The sequence below is a fragment of the Poecilia mexicana genome, unplaced genomic scaffold, assembly GCF_051168715.1.
Source record: "Poecilia mexicana isolate PSO_F unplaced genomic scaffold, ASM5116871v1 scaffold_2, whole genome shotgun sequence".
Lineage (NCBI taxonomy): Eukaryota > Metazoa > Chordata > Actinopteri > Cyprinodontiformes > Poeciliidae > Poecilia > Poecilia mexicana.
The window spans coordinates 52,093,339-52,116,077 of NW_028263371.1; the positions used below are offsets into that span (position 1 = coordinate 52,093,339).

General features: G+C 35.1%; 1 protein-coding gene across 22 annotated transcripts; it reads right to left on the minus strand.

Annotated features, from left to right (window-relative positions):
- Nucleotides 1-893: 893 nt before the first annotated feature.
- LOC106906576 (uncharacterized) lies at nucleotides 894-20,117 on the minus strand. Of its 22 annotated transcripts, none has more exons than XM_088002702.1 (36): nucleotides 19,980-20,116; nucleotides 12,809-12,844; nucleotides 12,387-12,427; nucleotides 12,214-12,259; nucleotides 12,053-12,067; nucleotides 11,825-11,893; nucleotides 11,677-11,718; nucleotides 11,233-11,268; nucleotides 10,819-10,863; nucleotides 10,671-10,712; nucleotides 9,840-9,875; nucleotides 9,615-9,656; nucleotides 9,187-9,222; nucleotides 8,962-9,003; nucleotides 8,504-8,539; nucleotides 8,279-8,320; nucleotides 7,822-7,857; nucleotides 7,598-7,639; nucleotides 7,153-7,188; nucleotides 6,928-6,969; nucleotides 6,470-6,505; nucleotides 6,245-6,286; nucleotides 5,788-5,823; nucleotides 5,564-5,605; nucleotides 5,119-5,154; nucleotides 4,895-4,936; nucleotides 4,747-4,788; nucleotides 4,304-4,339; nucleotides 4,092-4,133; nucleotides 3,614-3,655; nucleotides 3,160-3,195; nucleotides 2,935-2,976; nucleotides 2,488-2,523; nucleotides 2,074-2,118; nucleotides 1,926-1,967; nucleotides 894-1,499 (listed from the first exon to the last, which is right to left on the minus strand). In XM_088002702.1, exons 5-36 carry the CDS (start codon nucleotides 12,064-12,066, stop codon nucleotides 1,484-1,486), a joined length of 1,251 nt encoding a protein of 416 aa, XP_087858828.1. In that variant the 5' UTR covers nucleotide 12,067; nucleotides 12,214-12,259; nucleotides 12,387-12,427; nucleotides 12,809-12,844; nucleotides 19,980-20,116; the 3' UTR covers nucleotides 894-1,483. The 22 variants fall into 22 exon arrangements, with proteins under 22 accessions (XP_087858828.1, XP_087858834.1, XP_087858839.1 ...); XM_088002708.1 differs by having other exon boundaries at nucleotides 12,387-12,430; XM_088002713.1 differs by lacking the exon at nucleotides 9,187-9,222 and having other exon boundaries at nucleotides 19,980-20,117.
- Between the last annotated feature and the right edge of the window lie 2,622 nt (nucleotides 20,118-22,739).

The following is a 22,739-nucleotide window of genomic DNA, read 5'->3' on the forward strand; positions in this document are numbered from 1 at the left end:
ACCCTGACTTTGTTTTTGTTTTGGTTTGCTTGACTTTTCTTTTGAAGGACTCCACTGCTTATACCACCAGGTTCTGGCGATGCCACAGGGGCCACCTGCTTATTTGAAGCCGTTTTTGGGTTTTAGATTTGCTGCTCAGTAAAGAGCTTATTTATTGCTTATGTCCGTGACTCCCTGGTTTTTGTTACTGCTCAACGAGCTGGGTCATAACAGACATCATCAGCAAACTATTACACATCTTGAAGACTAAACTTTAATGTGGCCCATCAGCTTGTTGTGGGTGAACAGTACCGTCCTCTAACTGATTTCAGTTCTTTATCTTTCTCTTCCAGAGCAATCCTGAAGAAAAACATAAAATGTTTTGCAGCAAAGCTTGGAGCATCATATTTAGACAGTTTATATTTATTCTAATGTAATCTTTCATCTTTACAATTAACTCATGATAGACTGATTCTGTGATCAGTTTATACAAAGTGTGATTGACAATTAAAGAAACTGACTCAGTGAATCACTGACCTCGCCTTACGGAGTTCATCCTGGGTTTCAAACAGGCTGTTCAGAAACAAAACACATTAAAACCCTTCAAAACACAGATTTTGTTGTAAAATGACGGAATATCTGACAGTTTTTATGTCCACATGACCAGCAATACGTTTTATAAAATGAACATTATAGTTTTTAAATTAGATTTTTAGCTTGTATGTGATCAATACTGTTGACTGATTTCCATTCTCGTTCTTGTTTTAGAATATTTCTACAGAAAGAAAAAAAACATAATTTAAGCCAAACAGTGAAAGCTACAAAATGAAAGTCTCAAATGTAAAGAATGTTTATCAATTGCAGTAAAAACCACAAATCTGGTGTCGCACCCTTAAAAAGAACTTAAAAATGCATAGCTTTTGTTCAACTTTATTAAACAAAATCCACGGTTTGAGCATACAGCGTGTGTCGTTTTCTCTGTTTGTAACAAAATCGCAGGTCATGAATGTTCAACTCCCATCAATCAATCAATCAAATTTTATTTGTATAGCACATTTCAACAGCAAGGCATTTCAAAGTGCTTTACATAATTAAAATGAAAACAACATGTGACATTGAATAAACAGTGAGAAAGAGGAAGAGATTTTGAGAAAGATAAAAACATTAACCATCATGCATTGTGGCATTCTTAAAGGGATATTATCATGACAGAAATCTATGAAATAAAAAAATAAAGTAATTTGAGCACATATTTAGCCATGAACCAACTGAATTTTTCTAACTACATACTAAATCAAATAAATGCTTGCCCAATGTAATCAATGTACCTATTAATTAAACATCACATTCTAAACACATTTTCATGGCTGTACACCAGAATTGTGTTTTTATTATTGTCTGACATCAGCAAACTTTTACACATCTTGAAGTCTAAACTTTAATGTGGCCCATCAGCTTGTGTGTGTGAACAGTAACTCTCTCTGGGTTCAGTTCTTCATTTTTCCTATTCCTCAGCAATTCTAGAGAAGAAAAACATAAAAAAATGTTTTCCAGCAAAGCTTGGAGCATCAAATTTAGACAAAACACAGATTTTGTTGTAAAATGACTGAATATCTGACATAGTTTTTATGTCCACATGACCAGCAATATGATTTATGATGTCAAAAAAATTAACAAGTAGATTTTTAGCTTGTATGTGAACAATACTGTTGATTAACTGATTTCCATTCTCGTTCTTGTTTTAGAATATTTCTACAGAAAGAAAAAAAACATAATTTAAGCCAAACAGTGAAAGCTACAAATGAAAGTCTCAAATTTAAAGAATGTTTATCAATTGCAGTAAAAAAGTTTGTTTTTTTAATTTTCTGACATCATCAGCAAACTGTTACACAACTTGAAGACTAAACTTTAATGTGGCCCATCAGCTTGTTGTGTGTGAACAGTACCTTCCTGATTTCTGTTCTTTAATGCTCTCGAACTTAGCCATGCTGGAGAAGAAAAACATAAACATTTTAGTATTTCAGTATTTATTTAGTATTTAGTTTAAAACTAAACTTTACTGTGGCCCATCAGCTTGTTGTGTGTGAACAGTACCTTCCTCTAACTGAGTTCAGTTCCTCTATCTCTTCTTCAGCAAATCTGGAGAACAAAAAAAAAAAAAAAAATGCGTCAACACTTCATTTGAAGGGGAGTGCATAAGACTGACATGACATTGTCATAAACATGACATAACACCTGTCATGAACATAAAGAAGTCTTTATGAATGTTTATGACAGTTGTCATGAATAGTCATTTGGTAAATAATGACACTTTTAATGCAAAGTTGCTCTAAAAGCTGCATTAAAAGTCCATTAAAATGCCAACTTTGCATTAAATTATCATAATTTAAAAAATCATGCAAAGTTAAAGAATGTTTTTTACAATTAACTCATGATAGACTGATTCTGTGATCAGTTTATACAAAGTGTGATTGACAATTAAAGAAACTGACTCAGTGAATCACTGACCTCGCCTTAAAGAATTCATCCTGGGTTTCAACCAGGCTGTTGAAAAATAAAACAGATTAAAACTCTACAAAACACAGATTTTGTTGTAAAATGACTGAATATCTGACAGTTTTTATGTCCACATGACCAGCAATACGTTTTATGATGTCAAAAAATGAACATTATAGTTTTTAAAGTAGTTTTTTAGCTTGTATGTGAACAATACTGTTGACTAACTGATTTCCATTCTCGTTCTTGTTTTAGAATATTTTGTACAGAAAGAAAAAAAAACATAATTTAAGACAAACAGTTAAAGCTACAAAATGAAAGTCTCAAATTTAAAGAATGTTTATCAATTGCAGTAAAAAAGTTTGTTTTTTTAATTTTCTGACATCATCAGCAAACTGTTACACATCTTGAAGACTAAACTTTAATGTGGCCCATCAGCTTGTTGTGTGTGAACAGTACCTTCCTGATTTCTGTTCTTTAATGCTCTCGGACTTAGCCATGCTGGAGAAGAAAACCAGAAAAAAATGTTTTGATGCAAAGCTTGGAGCATCACATTTAGACAGTTTATATTTATTCTAATGTAATGTTTCATCTTTACAATTAACTCATGATAGACTGATTCTGTGATCAGTTTATACAAAGTGTGATTGACAATTAAAGAAACTGACTCAGTGATTCACTGACCTCGCCTTAAGGAACTCATCCTGGGATTCAAACAGGCTGTTCAGAAACAAAACACATTAAAACTCTACAAAACACAGATTTTGTTGTAAAATGACTGAATATCTGACAGTTTTTATGTCCACATGACCAGCAATACGTTTTATGATGTCAAAAAATGAACATTATAGTTTTTAAAGTAGTTTTTTAGCTTGTATGTGAGCAATACTGTTGACTGATTTCCATTCTCGTTCTTGTTTTAGAATATTTCTACAGAATGAGAAAAAAAACATAATTTAAGCCAAACAGTGAAAGCTACAAATGAAAGTCTCAAATTTAAAGAATGTTTATCAATTGCAGTAAAAACCACAAATCTGGCTGTATGTTTTTTAATTTTCTGACATCATCAGCAAACTGTTACACAACTTGAAGACTAAACTTTAATGTGGCCCATCAGCTTGTTGTGTGTGAACAGTACCTTTCTGATTTCTGTACTTTAATGTTCTCAGACTTAGCCATGCTGGAGAAGAAAAACAAAAAAAATGTTTTGCAGCATCACATTTAGACAGTTTATATTTATTCTAATGTAATGTTTCATCTTTACAATTAACTCATGATAGACTGATTCTGTGATCCACATGACCAGCAATACGCTTTATGTCAAAAAAATTAAGTAGTTTTTTAGCTTGTATGTGAACAATACTCTTAAGTAATTGATTTCCATTCCCCTTCTTGTTTTAGAATATTTCTACAGAAAGAAAAAAAAACATAATTTAAGCCAAACAGTGAAAACTACAAATGAAAGTCTCAAATTTAAAGAATGTTTATTATCAATTGCAGTAAAAACCACAAATCTGGCAGTATGTTTTTTTAATTTTCTGACATCATCAGCAAACTGTTACACATCTTGAAGACTAAACTTTAATGTGGCCCATCAGCTTGTGTGTGAACAGTACCTTTCTGATTTCTGTTCTTTAATGCTCTCGGACTTAGCCATGCTGGAGAAGAAAAACAAAAAAAATGTTTTGCAGCATCACATTTAGACAGTTTATATTTATTCTAATGTAATGTTTCATCTTTACAATTAACTCATGATAGACTGATTCTGTGATCAGTTTATACAAAGTGTGATTGACAATTAAAGAAACTGACTCAGTGAATCACTGACCTCGCCTTAAGGAATTCATCATGGGATTCAACCAGGCTGTTGAAAAATAAAACACATTAAAAATCTACAAAACACAGATTTTGTTGTAAAGTGACTGAATATCTGACAGTTTTTATGTCCACATGACCAGCAATACATTTTATGATGTCAAAAAAATTAACATTATAGTTTTTAAAGTAGTTTTTTAGCTTGTATGTGAACAATACTGTTGATTAACTGATTTCCATTCTCGTTCTTGTTTCAGAATATTTCTACAGAAAGAAAAAAACATTAATTTAAACCCAACAGTGAAAGCTACAAAATGAAAGTCTCAAATTTAAAGAATGTTTATCAATTGCAGTAAAAAAGTTTGTTTTTTTAATTTTCTGACATCAGCAAACTGTTACACAGCTTGAAGACTAAACTTTAATGTGGCCCATCAGCTTGTTGTGTGTGAACAGTACCTTCCTGATTTCTGTTCTTTAATGCTCTCGGACTTAGCCATGCTGGAGAAGAAAAACATAAACATTTTAGTATTTCAGTATTTATTTAGTATTTAGTTTAAAACTAAACTTTAATGTGGCCCATCAGCTTGTTGTGTGTGAACAGTACCTTTCTGATTTCTGTTCTTTATTGCTCTCGGACTTAGCCATGCTGGAGAAGAAAAACATAAAAAAATGTTTTGCAGAAAGCTTGGAGCATCACATTTAGACAGTTTATATTTATTCTAATGTAATCTTTCGTCTTTACAATTAACTCATGATAGACTGATTCTGTGATCCGTTTATACAAAGTGTGATTGACAATTAAAGAAACTGACTCAGTGATTCACTGACCTCGCCTTAAGGAATTCATCATGGGATTCAACCAGGCTGTTCAGAAACAAAACACATTAAAACCCTTCAAAACACAGATTTTGTTGTAAAATGACTGAATATCTGACAGTTTTTATGTCCACATGACCAGCAATACGTTTTATGATGTAAAAGAAATTAAGTAGTTTTTTAGCTTGTATGTGAACAATACTGTTGATTAACTGATTTCCATTCTCGTTCTTGTTTTAGAATATTTCTACAGAAAGAAAAAAAAAACATAATTTAAGCCAAACAGTGAAAGCTTCAAATGAAAGTCTCAAATTTAAAGAATGTTTATCAATTGCAGTAAAAACCACAAATCTGGCAGTATGTTTTTTTTAATTTTCTGACATCATCAGCAAACTGTTACACAGCTTGAAGACTAAACTTTAATGTGGCCCATCAGCTTGTTGTGTGTGAACAGTACCTTTCTGATTTCTGTTCTTTAATGCTCTCGGACTTAGCCATGCTGGAGAAGAAAAACATAAAAAAATATTTTGCTGCAAAGCTTGAGCATCACATTTAGACAGTTTATATTTATTCTAATGTAATCTTTCATCTTTACAATTAACTCATGATAGACTGATTCTGTGATCAGTTTATACAAAGTGTGATTGACAATTAAAGAAACTGACTCAGTGAATCACTGACCTCGCCTTAAGGAATTCATCCTGGGCTTCAAACAGGCTGTTCAGAAACAAAACAGATTAAAACTTTACAAAACACAGATTTTGTTGCAAAATGACTGAATATCTGACAGTTTTTATGTCCACATGACCAGCAATATGTTTTATGATGTCAAAAAATGAACATTATAGTTTTTAAAGTAGTTTTTTAGCTTGTATGTGAACAATACTGTTGATTAACTGATTTCCATTCTCGTTCTTGTTTTAGAATATTTTGTACAGAAAGAAAAAAAAACATAATTTAAGACAAACAGTGAAAGCTACAAAATGAAAGTCTCAAATTTAAAGAATGTTTATCAATTGCAGTAAAAACCACAAATCTGGCTGTATGTTTTTTAAATTTTCTGACATCAGCAAACTGTTACACAGCTTGAAGACTAAACTTTAATGTGGCCCATCAGCTTGTTGTGTGTGAACAGTACCTTTCTGATTTCTGTTCTTTAATGCTCTCGGACTTAGCCATGCTGGAGAAGAAAAACATAAAAAAATATTTTGCTGCAAAGCTTGGAGCATCACATTTAGACAGTTTATATTTATTCTAATGTAATCTTTTGTCTTTACGATTTAGTCATGAGAGACTGGTTCTGTGATCAGTTTATACAAAGTGTGATTGACAATTAAAGAAACTGACTCAGTGATTCACTGACCTCGCCTTAAGGAATTCATCATGGGCTTCAAACAGGCTGTTGAAAAATAAAACACATTAAAACCCTTCAAAACACAGATTTTGTTGTAAAATGACTGAATATCTGACAGTTTTTATGTCCACATGACCAGCAATACATTTTATGATGTCAAAAAAATTAACATTATAGTTTTTAAAGTAGTTTTTTAGCTTGTATGTGAACAATACTGTTGATTAACTGATTTCCATTCTCGTTCTTGTTTCAGAATATTTTGTACAGAAAGAAAAAAAAACATAATTTAAGACAAACAGTGAAAGCTACAAAATGAAAGTCTCAAATTTAAAGAATGTTTATCAATTGCAGTAAAAACCACAAATCTGGCAGTATGTTTTTTAAATTTTCTGACATCAGCAAACTGTTACACATCTTGAAGACTAAACTTTAATGTGGCCCATCAGCTTGTTGTGTGTGAACAGTACCTTTCTGATTTCTGTTCTTTAATGCTCTCGGACTTAGCCATGCTGGAGAAGAAAAACATAAAAAAATATTTTGCTGCAAAGCTTGGAGCATCACATTTAGACAGTTTATATTTATTCTAATGTAATCTTTTGTCTTTACGATTTAGTCATGAGAGACTGGTTCTGTGATCAGTTTATACAAAGTGTGATTGACAATTAAAGAAACTGACTCAGTGATTCACTGACCTCGCCTTAAGGAATTCATCATGGGCTTCAAACAGGCTGTTGAAAAATAAAACACATTAAAACCCTTCAAAACACAGATTTTGTTGTAAAATGACTGAATATCTGACAGTTTTTATGTCCACATGACCAGCAATACGTTTTATGATGTAAAAGAAATTAAGTAGTTTTTTAGCTTGTATGTGAACAATACTGTTGATTAACTGATTTCCATTCTCGTTCTTGTTTTAGAATATTTCTACAGAAAGAAAAAAAAAACATAATTTAAGCCAAACAGTGAAAGCTTCAAATGAAAGTCTCAAATTTAAAGAATGTTTATCAATTGCAGTAAAAACCACAAATCTGGCAGTATGTTTTTTTTAATTTTCTGACATCATCAGCAAACTGTTACACAGCTTGAAGACTAAACTTTAATGTGGCCCATCAGCTTGTTGTGTGTGAACAGTACCTTTCTGATTTCTGTTCTTTAATGCTCTCGGACTTAGCCATGCTGGAGAAGAAAAACATAAAAAAATATTTTGCTGCAAAGCTTGAGCATCACATTTAGACAGTTTATATTTATTCTAATGTAATCTTTCATCTTTACAATTAACTCATGATAGACTGATTCTGTGATCAGTTTATACAAAGTGTGATTGACAATTAAAGAAACTGACTCAGTGAATCACTGACCTCGCCTTAAGGAATTCATCCTGGGCTTCAAACAGGCTGTTCAGAAACAAAACAGATTAAAACTTTACAAAACACAGATTTTGTTGCAAAATGACTGAATATCTGACAGTTTTTATGTCCACATGACCAGCAATATGTTTTATGATGTCAAAAAATGAACATTATAGTTTTTAAAGTAGTTTTTTAGCTTGTATGTGAACAATACTGTTGATTAACTGATTTCCATTCTCGTTCTTGTTTTAGAATATTTTGTACAGAAAGAAAAAAAAACATAATTTAAGACAAACAGTGAAAGCTACAAAATGAAAGTCTCAAATTTAAAGAATGTTTATCAATTGCAGTAAAAACCACAAATCTGGCTGTATGTTTTTTAAATTTTCTGACATCAGCAAACTGTTACACAGCTTGAAGACTAAACTTTAATGTGGCCCATCAGCTTGTTGTGTGTGAACAGTACCTTTCTGATTTCTGTTCTTTAATGCTCTCGGACTTAGCCATGCTGGAGAAGAAAAACATAAAAAAATATTTTGCAGCAAAGCTTGGAGCATCACATTTAGACAGTTTATATTTATTCTATTGTAATCTTTCATCTTTACAATTAACTCATGATAGACTGATTCTGTGATCAGTTTATACAAAGTGTGATTGACAATTAAAGAAACTGACTCAGTGATTCACTTACCTTGCCTTAAGGAACTCATCATGGGATTCAACCAGGCTGTTGAAAAATAAAACACATTAAAAATCTACAAAACACAGATTTTGTTGTAAAGTGACTGAATATCTGACAGTTTTTATGTCCACATGACCAGCAATACATTTTATGATGTCAAAAAAATTAACATTATAGTTTTTAAAGTAGTTTTTTAGCTTGTATGTGAACAATACTGTTGATTAACTGATTTCCATTCTCGTTCTTGTTTCAGAATATTTTGTACAGAAAGAAAAAAAAACATAATTTAAGACAAACAGTGAAAGCTACAAAATGAAAGTCTCAAATTTAAAGAATGTTTATCAATTGCAGTAAAAACCACAAATCTGGCAGTATGTTTTTTAAATTTTCTGACATCAGCAAACTGTTACACATCTTGAAGACTAAACTTTAATGTGGCCCATCAGCTTGTTGTGTGTGAACAGTACCTTTCTGATTTCTGTTCTTTAATGCTCTCGGACTTAGCCATGCTGGAGAAGAAAAACATAAAAAAATATTTTGCTGCAAAGCTTGGAGCATCACATTTAGACAGTTTATATTTATTCTAATGTAATCTTTTGTCTTTACGATTTAGTCATGAGAGACTGGTTCTGTGATCAGTTTATACAAAGTGTGATTGACAATTAAAGAAACTGACTCAGTGATTCACTGACCTCGCCTTAAGGAATTCATCATGGGCTTCAAACAGGCTGTTGAAAAATAAAACACATTAAAACCCTTCAAAACACAGATTTTGTTGTAAAATGACTGAATATCTGACAGTTTTTATGTCCACATGACCAGCAATACGTTTTATGTCAAAAAAATTAAGTAGTTTTTTAGCTTGTATGTGAACAATACTGTTGATTAACTGATTTCCATTCTCGTTCTTTTAGAATATTTCTACAGAAAGAAAAAAAACACATAATTTAAGCCAAACAGTTAAAGCTACAAATGAAAGTCTCAAATTTAAAGAATGTTTATTATCAATTGCAGTAAAAAAGTTTGTTTTTTTAATTTTCTGACATCATCAGCAAACTGTTACACATCTTGAAGACTAAACTTTAATGTGGCCCATCAGCTTGTTGTGTGTGAACAGTACCTTTCTGATTTCTGTTCTTTATTGCTCTCGGACTTAGCCATGCTGGAGAAGAAAACCAGAAAAAAATGTTTTGATGCAAAGCTTGGAGCATCACATTTAGACAGTTTATATTTATTCTAATGTAATCTTTCATCTTTACAATTAACTCATGATAGACTGATTCTGTGATCAGTTTATACAAAGTGTGATTGACAATTAAAGAAACTGACTCAGTGAATCACTGACCTCGCCTTAAAGAATTCATCCTGGGCTTCAAACAGGCTGTTCAGAAACAAAACAGATTAAAACTTTACAAAACACAGATTTTGTTGTAAAATGACTGAATATCTGACACTTTTTATGTCCACATGACCAGCAATACGTTTTATGATGTCAAAAAATGAACATTATAGTTTTTAAAGTAGTTTTTTAGCTTGTATGTGAACAATACTGTTGATTATGTTAGGATGGGTGGTGGTAAGGTGAGGAGAAGACGCTGGGACCCAGGATGTAGATGAAGTAATGGTTTTAATAAAGATAACTCGACAGTCCAGAACAGGCAGCATGGCAGAGTAAGCAACAGCTAATACCGGTAGCAACAGATAAACGGACTAATACGCGAGCTAACACAACCCAGGACTAATGCAGTTCAACTGGAGAGTGTGGCAGGACAAACTTAGACGTTTGACAAGGACCCAACAGAGAACACAGACAACAGGCGAGACTAAATACACACAAGGGAATGAGACACACCTGGGAGACAATCAACAGGGAGGACAGGACAGAGACTCACATGGAAACAGAATCACAGAAAAACTCAAAACTAAAGGCGGATCATGACAGATTAACTGATTTCCATTCTCGTTCTTGTTTTAGAATATTTCTACAGAAAGAAAAAAAACATAATTTAAGCCAAACAGTGAAAGCTACAAATGAAAGTCTCAAATTTAAAGAATGTTTATCAATTGCAGTAAAAAAGTTTGTTTTTTAAATTTTCTGACATCATCAGCAAACTGTTACACAACTTGAAGACTAAACTTTAATGTGGCCCATCAGCTTGTTGTGTGTGAACAGTACCTTCCTGATTTCTGTTCTTTAATGCTCTCGAACTTAGCCATGCTGGAGAAGAAAAACATAAACATTTTAGTATTTCAGTATTAATTTATTATTTAGTTTAAAACTAAACTTTACTGTGGCCCATCAGCTTGTTGTGTGTGAACAGTACCTTCCTCTAACTGAGTTCAGTTCCTCTATCTCTTCTTCAGCAAATCTGGAGAACAAAAAAAAAAAAAAAATGCGTCAACACTTCATTTGAAGGGGAGTGCATAAGACTGACATGACATTGTCATAAACATGACATAACACCTGTCATGAACATAAAGAAGTCTTTATGAATGTTTATGACAGTTGTCATGAATAGTCATTTGGTAAATAATGACACTTTTAATGCAAAGTTGCTCTAAAAGCTGCATTAAAAGTCCATTAAAAATTCCAACTTTGCATTAAATTATCATAATTTAAAAAATCATGCAAAGTTAAAGAATGTTTTTTACAATTAACTCATGATAGACTGATTCTGTGATCAGTTTATACAAAGTGTGATTGACAATTAAAGAAACTGACTCAGTGAATCACTGACCTCGCCTTAAAGAATTCATCCTGGGTTTCAACCAGGCTGTTGAAAAATAAAACACATTAAAACTCTACAAAACACAGATTTTGTTGTAAAATGACTGAATATCTGACAGTTTTTATGTCCACATGACCAGCAATACGTTTTATGATGTCAAAAAATGAACATTATAGTTTTTAAAGTAGTTTTTTAGCTTGTATGTGAACAATACTGTTGACTAACTGATTTCCATTCTCGTTGTTTTAGAATATTTTGTACAGAAAGAAAAAAAAACATTAATTTAAACCCAACAGTGAAAGCTACAAATGAAAGTCTCAAATTTAAAGAATGTTTATCAATTGCAGTAAAAAAGTTTGTTTTTTAAATTTTCTGACATCATCAGCAAACTGTTACACAACTTGAAGACTAAACTTTAATGTGGCCCATCAGCTTGTTGTGTGTGAACAGTACCTTCCTGATTTCTGTTCTTTAATGCTCTCGGACTTAGCCATGCTGGAGAAGAAAAACATAAACATTTTAGTATTTCAGTATTTATTTAGTATTTAGTTTAAAACTAAACTTTAATGTGGCCCATCAGCTTGTTGTGTGTGAACAGTACCTTTCTGATTTCTGTTCTTTAATGCTCTCGGACTTAGAACATTCTCGTTCTTCTTCTTTTAAAATATTTCTACAGAAAGAAACAAACAAAATTAAAGCCCAACGGTGAAAGCAAATTTAAAGAATGTTTTTTTTTTCAATTTACTCATTACAGACTGATTCTGTGATCAGTTTATACAATGTATGATTGACAATTAAAGAAACTGACTCAGTGAATCAGTGATCTCACCTTAAGGAATTCATCCTGGGTTTCAAACAGTCAAGCAAATCAGATTAGCAGCAATTCACAGCACACATTATATTGTAAGATCTCCAAATGTTTTTCATATTCTCAAAGTCAATATGATTGCATTTCATTATACGACAGCTAAGCTTTTATGTGAGCAATACCTTTGATTCTCCAACGTCAGTTCTTTCTTTTTGTTTTAAAGTATATCTAGAGAAAGAAAAAAAAACAGCAGAATTTCAGCAAAATTTTGAAAGCTTCAAGTCTCAAGTTTAAAAATTGCTAACAACATTGTTTTGATTGCAATCAGCAACGACAGATCCAGTGAATCACTGACCTCGCCCGATGGAGTTCACTCTGGTCTGGGTTTTAAACAGGCTGCTTAAAAACAGAACAAATTAAAACCCTCCAAAACAGATTTTGTTGTAAAATGACAGTTTCTATGTTCACATGACGAGCAATACATTTTATGACATCAAAAAATTAACATTAGTTTTTTAAAGTATTTTTTTTAGCTTGTACAACAATACTTTTACTTTTGTAAAACAATACTTTTGACTGAGTTCAGTTCTATGTCTTTTGCTTTAGAGTATTCCTACAGAAAGAAAAGAAGCATAATTTCAGTCCAATATTGAAAGCTTCAAAATGAACGTCTCAAATCTAATAAATGACATTAAATCACTTCCAATCAAAGCTGTCGTAATTGCAATCAGCAGAAACGGATCCCACCTGAAGGAACTCATCCAGTAAAATACTGACCTCGCCTGTTGAAGTAGATTCTGAGATTCTCTCTGGCTGTTATAAAAAGGCAACAGATTAAAATCCTTCTAAACACTGAGTCTACAGTAAAATCATCAAAATGATTTTGAGTTTTGTGTGCGTGTGTGTTTTATTTTTTACCATATACAAACTATCATAGATAGATAGTTTGTATTCTATTTATGAAACGGTTTGTCAAGATAACCTGATTCTGTGATCAGTTAATACAAAGTGTGATGGACATTTGTAGAAACTTATTCAGCTGAATAACACAATCACATCGCTGTGTCTGGGTTATGCTCTCTCCGTCCCTATTCTCAGCATCTCACTCCAGGATACATTCTCACAGGCTATTTTGGATAGCAAGCCCTGCCACATCACACATACATCACAGGTCTCTCAGGCATTGACAGGGGAACGGCGGGGCAAGATGTGAGGGTTGTGAGTGGATTACTTTCTGACATAAGACCAGGTTGGAATGAATAGCTTTTTCCCTTAATAACACATTTATTGACATTTGAATTAAAAAAAATATTCAAAAAATAACATTAATTTGAGGATGTAAATATTTGTGTTAAAAAAGAAAAAAATGTAAATGTCTAAGTGGGCAAATACTTTCTCAGAGCATTTTATATGATCTAATTGTCAAAAGTTTCTTTACATAACACAAACAGTTAAAGTTACCATGCACTAACTGGAGAGTTCATCTTACCTTGTCTCCTCTTTCTCACAAATTGAACACCTTTACTCAGAAGATTTCTTAGAAATGTTTGTATTTATTTTCTGTTGATTTTCAACCCCTTTGTGACAGGATTTGGATTAGGTTTTGCTTTCATTAAAATTCAGTCTGTCCAGAGTGCAACGTGACACAGGGACAGTGTTTCAACCTTTCTTCCAGTCTCAACTATCTTTGTCCGTAAGTGTGTGTTATTGTACTTGAATATTGTTTAATGTATTGTAAAGTAATTAAATTTGTCTATTTGTTATGTTAGCTTTAACCGTGTTAAATGTGTTCAAAAAGCCTTCATAGCACCACTTGTGAAATTTGTAATAGTCTTCCATGTGTCAGTGTATGTACGAAAATGGTTTAAATCTGCAACATGTTTATTCTACAAGCTTCACACCTTTTCCTTTTTGTTTTATGTTTATTTTAGGACCAAATATGTACTTGAGATGTGCAAAAAGTTACTCTAAAAAGAAAATAGTTGAACCAACTTAATTGAATTGCTTCTGTAGGTAACAAGCAATTCATTTAAGTTTATCCAACTGAATTTATTAAATTTATCCAACTTAATTTAAGTTTAACCAATTCAATATATTATAATCATCCAACTCAATTTGTTAATTTATTTTTAACAAATTTGTGTATTTAAGATAACAGATGTAAGTCAGTCTTACTCAAATCATTTAGTTTACTTCAAAAATGGTAAATAAACTTACATAGCGCTTTTCGAATCATTTTGACCACTGAAAGTGCTTTACACTAGAGTCACATTCACACATTTATTTAATGCGCAGATTGGTAGGCAACTTGGGGTTAAGTACCCATGGACCTTACCATAGGGTCCGCGTTTCATTGGCTAATGCCCATTTGACGTCACTGCGCAGCTACCATGTGCTCGACCGTCTCACAAACAAAAGCTAAAGTAGTATACACATGCTAATGTACATTGTGGACTAGCAGACCACAATCTACACAAAGTTTTTGCGACAGAACTCAAATAAAAATGGTCCTCCACTGTCAGTGGGGAATCTGTACAGGCGATGTCAGGCATCCTGATTGTATTTGTGGAAATAAAATTCACAGATTTCCCAACTCTGATACGGAATGCCTAGCTTGGATTAAAGCTTGTGCACGACCGCATTTGCAGCTCAACTGTCGTAGGATCAATAAAAAGAAAGGAGTGTGTGCTGGTCTAAGTATTATTACTTTGCTTTCTTTGTGTTTAGTGAATGGGGATATTTTGAGTGGCCCTTCCAGACTGGCGACCTGTCCAGGGTGACCCCGCCTCTCGCCCGGAATGTTAGCTAGAGATAGGCACCAGCACCTCCCGATCCCTTTTGAATTTTGAAGCTTGAAATATTGTAAAGTCTTAAGGAGGCCTATAATGTGTGAACAATGACCCCCAAGTCTGAAAAAAGTCAATAATAAACATATTCATTATGAAAACCTTTTAGCTAAGTACAGCATAATGGCAGTACCGATACAACTTCTACACCTTGAAGCCTGTCTGTTACACAGTCTTACGTTAGCTGAACAGATCAATATGCAATGTGTATCGTATCTGACATGGATTAAAGATTTTATTTGACCTGAAAAGGCTTTTTACTAAACTGTAATCGTGTTAGCCACGCTAGCACCGAGTACCGAGTAACAGGCCTAGGCACACTCAAACATTTGCCAACAACAGAAATCACTGATTTCAAAAGTAATCCTCAAAACCATGAATGCCCGACTTACCCAGCCTTGCAAGAACAATAGGCATCAGTGATCTTGTCCACAGCTATATTTATGCTGAGGGTGTGAGGATCTGCTGTTTTCCTCATCGACCGGTAGCTTTTAGCTGCGACGTGCACAATGTTGGAGGCATCGCGTGGCTCAAACACCTTGATGTCGTCCATAAATGATATGAACTTGTTGGTTCCCCTGTCCATTGTTGTGGCTGATATTTTTGTGAAAATCCGGCAGAAAGGCTACACTAATCGACTCAGAAATACTTTGTAGAGAGTTAGTTGAAACGAAAGACGCCATGTTTACACATAGAAACTAAGCCCCGCGAGGCTTTGTTTGTGAGACATGCAGCCACATGGGACTGTCGAGGGGCGTTTCTGGGCGGGGCTTGGTAAGGTCCATTGACATGTGGCAGCAGGAACCTGGAATTGAACCGTCAACTTTCTGAACACAAGATGACTACTCTACCCACAGAGCCACGATCGCTTACCAGGGAGTCTGTCCCTGGTAAGCTTGAGTCATGGTGTCAGATAAGGGATACAAATATGGTATCGAACTTAATTATTTCAAGTAAAGTCAAAGTAAAAAGGTAATTTAAGGAAAAGATTTGTGTATTTAGAGGACACTGTAAAAAGAGTATTAAAATTAGTTTGGAACTACTTAAAAGTTTGAGTTGACTTTCTGTAGACTTAAGTCAAAGAGATTTTAAATGTTTATTAGAAGAAAATGAATGATTTGAGTAAGAGTGACTTAAATTTATCATGTTAAACCCCCTTATGAAGTAAGTTATAAAAACTTAGCAAATTGAGTTGGAAGGACTTAGTGAATTGAGTTGGATGATCATAATAAATTGAGTTGGTCAGACATAGTAAATCATTGGAGGAATCGGTTACACAAGCAGCAAAATGAGTAAGAAACAGATCAGATGTCTTTGTAAAACTTTGGAAAGTTTCTTTGCAAAGGGGAAAAGGCCCAGAGAAGAGACAGGAGAATGGATTTATCCCAGACCGGTAGTTGAGTCCCACATTACAAGCCGCCCTGTGTAACATGCGGCGACCGGCTGCTAATGAGGCAATGAAGCTTCAAACTGCTTTGCCACATCTAGAGACCAAGCAGGCAGTGCTCAAGCAACACTGCGGGTGTTATTGTCTCTCATCACTCCCTGATGTCTCGTTTTAGAGAAACAAGCTCAGGGCTCCCGTTAGTCGCTTCTGTTATTTTGTTATCCTGTTATAAACGTTACCATAGCGACCAGAGTCGGAGCGTTTGGGCAGTGGTCGAGAGGAGATGAGTAGAGCTTGTGAGTCTTAAGTCTGGTTTAGACGGCAAGATTTAAGAATGTCGGCCTATTCTCCAAACCTTTGTGACCACAGAGCTGATAAAAGTTCGATTGGTTCGTGTCTCCAAGGCAGGAGCAACACACCACATGAACCGATTCCAGTCACAAACATCCCGATTCCAGAGGATAATCCAGTAAAAAAACCCAACATAGCGGGAATTTAGAATAACCAAACACGGATGACGATGTAGGGGCAATATCAGGATGCGGAGTCATTTTAAGAGATAAAAGACGTAACAAAAAGAAAAGTTGGTGGATAAAAGACAGCCGCTCTATTTGCTGCACTATGATTTGGAGGTGAATATGTTTTTCATAGTTAACATTTTTAACTGAATAAACATAATAATGACCTTTATATATAATAATAAACATTTCCACATATCATCTCCGATATCCACTGGACTTAGTTGCGCGATATGTCAGCTGTTGGGGATTCCCCTCTGTTCTTACGTCACCGCGCTTTCTGATTGGCTACGTGTCACATTCAACAGGTTGTATTCTCGTTCCCAGACAGGGAAAACCCCACAGGCTGTTGACCTTTGTTTTGCCTGTGGCTGCAGCGGATGGTTTGCTAGGATCGTTTGAACTGCCTTTTGTCGGTGTGGGAAAACAATACAGGAGAAGTTCCAGCTTTTCACACTCATCTGTGAAAGGCCGTAAACACGGCAGGGGTTTCTGGCTTGAGAGAGGGTCAGAGATAGCTCCTGGTTGGATGAGCAAAGATACGCCTTATTTGAATAAATTAAAGAAAAGAAGATAAAACTTTCTACACAGAAGTAACAAATCAGATTTTGCGCTTGCAACTTCTCCAAAGACGTCTTTGCTTTTTGTTTGTCGTTTCCATCTTTTGTCTTTTTCTCTCAGGTAAATTCATGTGTTGTTTGTGCTCTGAGGTTTCTGATGTTATGTGATGTGTTTGTCTGGTGATAGTAGATAGTATGCATCTGTCTTGAATAAATGCAGATTTATTGTGACGCTGTTATCTCTGCGTGATCTCAGTCTTTGCGCACAGCATTTTTTCTGAACCCGGGCATAAGAGAGGATTTAACGAGTCAAAAGGTTTTTAAAGTTCAAGAATTTTTCCTCTCTTAACATGGTTTATATGTGTATGTTTACTGGTTTAAAAACAAACAAACAAACAAAAAACTTTGGGGTTGTCGTTTATAGGCCAGTGCGGCTCATAGTTCGGAAAATACGGACTATAATCCTTACTGGATTTTTTCTGTGAAGAACCCAGAGAATGTTATTTAATTGTACTTTCTGGAAAACAATATATTTTTACATTTAGGCACTCCTGCAAACGTCACACTTTTTCCGTTACAAACTGACTCCGGCCCCCCACCAGAGAAAGGAAAAGTCATGTGGCCCTCACAGGAAAAAGTTTGGGGACCCCTGATCTACAGGTTTAGTTCCAAGTATATCTATGTTCATGGATGGAAAAATGGAGTGAGAAATCGACAGGTGGATTGGTGCAGCGTCCACAGTGAAGCATATACTGCTTTCCATTGTAAGCAGTAATGGCTTTCCATTATGGTTGAGCAATATGCAACATTTTCTCAGTTGTACCGGTCTGCCCTGGTGAAGAGAGAGCTGAGTCAAGAGACAAAGCTCTCAATTTACTGGCCAATCTACAACCCTTCCCTCATTTATGGTCATGAGATCTGGGTTGTCACTGACAGAACAAGATCACAGATACAAGAGGCTAAAATGTTTTTTTTCTCTGGGCTCTCCCTTAGAGATAGGGTGAGAAGCTCGGTCATCCGGGAGCGACTCAGAATAGAGCCGCTGCTCCTCCACATCGAGAGGAGCCAGTTGAGGCTCGGGCATCTGGTTAGGATGCCCGAGCCACCTAAATAAATAAATCACCCTTAGATAAAAAATAAATAAATAAATCAACCAACCAGTGAAGGACATAACCTATTGTCTAAGGCTGTGTAATAATATTGATTTTGCAATATCAATATTTTTTTCTAGAAAAAAATCGATATAGTGACACAAGCATTGTAACATCCAACTGTCACCTTGCTCACTCACTGCTTGCTTCACCAGGAGAGTGATTAGGTCATCAGGCTTAGTGATTTCTTCAGATATTAAGTGTCAAGGTTGAAAAGGTATCAAACTATTCAGAGCAGGGTACTTGGTGCAGGGTACTTTACAAATGTATGTAAGCTACAGTTTGTACTGTTTCAATTAAAAGAAACATGTTTTCTCACCACTTCTTTGATTAATTTTGTCCAGCTGTTGACTTTAAGTCTGTGTCCATGTCCAGCCAGAACCAGGTATTGTGTAGTTGGTACTTTTAATCATTTTTCAGTTAAATTAATTCAATCCAACTCTATAATAGTCACAAAATGTCACCAAAATCACTCTCACTCTAAAATCTTTCAGAAAATTGCAAAAATGTATTGAATTGTATCGTTTGCTGATTAACACTATATATCATATTGTGAGCAGAATATCGTGTATCGTATCGTGAGATTATTGTATCACTGCAGCCCTACTATTGTCGAGGATTGATAAATCCGTCCAATTGCCCAACCTTACATTCCAAGCAATAAGCAGAGATGAAAAAAAGTCAGTTGTGGGTTTGTTTCCATGGCTCAATGTTGGTCAAATAATTTGCAGATGTATGTTTTGTTAGGGTTAAGGATTACATGCCATTTTATTATTTATGTGTAGTTAAATGTTAGTGTAGTTATAAAGTGTTCATTACCGAAACATTTTTATTCATTACCGACATACGTTTTTTCATTACCGCTATGCTCATTTTATGATAATTTATTTAGATTAAATAAAATAATTACATGAACTTTTTAATTCCTCAATGAAATGGTCAGACTCTTTATATTATGGTTGTGTTGTTTTTTTCAATGTAATGATTTAACACAAAATTAGAACCAAAATTGATTTTAAAAATTGTATTCATGTTACGGTACTGAAATAATTGTTTACATTAAAATAATACATTTTGTTATTAATGACTATTCTTTGTTGGTACCTTCTCCTTTGTGGACTCTGAAGTCCATGGTCTCCAAAAAAAGTGGAAAAATGTTTTTGTGTTTTCATATTTCTTCATCAAAATTCTGTTACAGTAATGAATTTATTTCCTCAAAGTCAGACTAAAATGTCTAAAAATACCTTAAAAATATGCATAGAGGTTATAATTTTACATTGAACAATAAAATTATATTCTATTTTATAAAGAAGGTGTGTTTTTGTGTGTATACAATGCTTTTTTATTTTTGCTATAAGTTGTGCCATGTCCATGAGAATCACCCATTAGTTTTTAAAGTCACTATTTTTAATTGATAATCATAATGTCACAAAAATCTTATTGTAAAATTATAAGCATTTAAAAAACAGCTGGTGAAAGATCTTACCAGTCCTCGAATTATGACCGCTCTCTTCTAAACTGTCTGGCTACATCAGTCTGTCGATGGAGTTGAGAAGTAGAAAACAGCAGCACACTCTGATGAAGTTTTACTATCTCTTACTTTTTATTAACACCAGGACTTACGTGACTTGTTTCAGGAATGTGTGACTCATTAATCACAGTGGCAGGCTTTGGCACCGCACCAAGAAGATGTACTTACTGTTTCATACAAAACAATGCAACAGATCTGGTTTTAAAGTGGTGGAAAGAAATATCTTCCTAATTTTGTTATATAGAAGAAATTATCCATTTTGGAAATGATTCAGTAAACCAAACAGCAGAATAAAACATTTATTCTACAATGAAACATATGATGAATCTCTTTGTTAATGCAGTATATGTTTAGCTTTTATCTGAAAAGATGAAAAGAAAGTGTGTGCACTCATCAATTCTCATTTTTCAAAAGACCACAAGATGTCACTCTCTTCATTTTAAAGAGCTAAAATGTCAGCCTGCTCTTTTCTGGAAAATCACTAGCCAAAACACTTGGAGCAGTTTGTATTTAATGAGAAACACAAAAAAAATATTGCTTTCTTAAATCTACCCCTCTATTTTTTTAGACAAACTGAATATTTTCAGGGTTGCAGATAACCATCTTTGGTGATCAGTGAGATAGGTAGACAGATCCACAGTCTATCACATGAGAACCCAGAGACAAACAGAACAAATAACCATGTAGACACACACTCACTCACTAATGCTAATTTATGCACGTTTTTTGACTGGAAGAAGGCAGAGTACCCAGAAGGAACCCTTGCTTTCACACTGAGAATATGCAGTCTCAGGACAGTAATGTCCTTGCCAGGATTTGTAACTAGGACCTTTTTACTGCAGTACTAAGAGTTATTCCCCTCTGTAGGCCACTTGTTGAAATTTACAGTGGAACCAAGAAGAATTCAACAAAGAGAGCAGTTTGCACAATGAAGACGATCGGTTCAGCATGAGGCATTCTGATTGTGTCTTAATGTGACCTTTAGTATTTTTGCGTCAGGACTCGAAAAGAATGTTTCTCCACTGTCAGTGGGGTATCTGTACAGGCGATGTCAGGTATCCTGATCGTATTTCTGGAACTAAAATTCACAGATTTCCAAAATCTGAAACGGGATGCCTTACTTGGATCAAAGCTTGTGCATTTGCAGCTCAACCGAGCTGCAAATCAATAAGAACAAAGGAGTGTGTGCTGGTGTAAATATTATTGCTTTGCTTTCTTTATATTTAGTGAATGGAAAAAAAAGAAAGTCAATAATAAACACATCCATTATAAAAACCTTTTAGCCAAGTACAGCATAATGGCAGTACTGATACAACTTCTACACCTTGAAGTCTGTCTGTTAGCTGAACAGATCAATATGCAGTGTGTACCGTATCTGACACGCTAGCACCGAGTACAGTGTGTCAGGCCTAGGCACACTCAAACATTTGCCAACAACAGAAATCACTGATTCCAATAGTAACCCTCAAAACCATGAATGCCGACATACCCAGCCTTGCAAGAACAATAGGCATCAGTGATCTTGTCCACAGCCATATTTATGCTGAGGGTGTGAGGATCTACTGTTTTCCTCATCGACCGGTAGCATTTAGTTGCGACGTGCACAATGTTGGAGGCATCGCGTGGCTCAAACACCTTGATGTCGTTCAAAAAAGATATGAACTTGTTGGTTCCCCTGTCCATTGTCGTGGCTGATTTTTTGAAAATCAGGCAGAAATGTTAAACTAATCGACTCAGAAATACTAGCGGTAAAGCTAGCAGGCTCTGCGTCCAGTCGGCCAAGCACACGATATACAAGTGCGCGGTAGCTCAAAACATTATGGTACACCCATTTACGTGCTGCTTTCATAATAAAAGCGCATATCGCACAGCGGCTGGAAACCTATTTTGAGCTACTCAAAATAGGTTTCCAGCCGCTGCATTTGCAAACAGAAAGTAATATATGCTGAGAAACTAATACAAAATAAAAATCTCTCTCTCTCTCTCTCTTTATATATATAAATTAAATATAAATTCCCCTCTCACCCTCCGTGGGTGGTCTCTTTCATCCTCTGAGCTCGGGTCCTCTACCAGAGGCCTGGGAGCTTGAGGGTTCTGCGCAGTATCTTGGCTGTGCCTAGAACTGCACATTTCTGGACTGAGATGTCTGATGTTGTTCCTGGGATCTGTTTGAGCCACTGCTCCAGTTTGGGGGTGACTGCCCCGAGGGCCCCGATGACCACAGGCACCACTGTGGTCTTCACCTTCCAGGCCTTCTCCAGTTCCTCTCTTAGGCCCTGGTATTTCTCCAGTTTCTCATGCTCCTTTTTCCTGATGTTGTGGTCACTTGGTATTGCTACATCCACCACAACGGCTTTCCTCTGTTCTTTATCCACCACCACAATGTCCGGTTGGTTCGCCATTACCATCTTGTCTGTCTGGATCTGGAAGTCCCACAGGATCTTAGCTCGGTCATTCTCCACCACCATTCTCAGAGGCCTCCTTGCACAACCTACACCTTGGGTCTTGTCTGGTGTGGTAGATCTGAGCCTCTATTGCTCTGGTGTTTAGGGCCTGTTCCTGGGCGGCCAGGATGAGGGCCTCCATGCTGTCCTTGAGTCCAGCTTTCTCCAGCCATTGGTAGGATTTCCTGATATCAGCCACTTCAGTTATTTGTCGGTGGTACATCCCATGTAGGGGCTTGTCCTCCCATGATGGTTCCTCCAGCACCTTGTC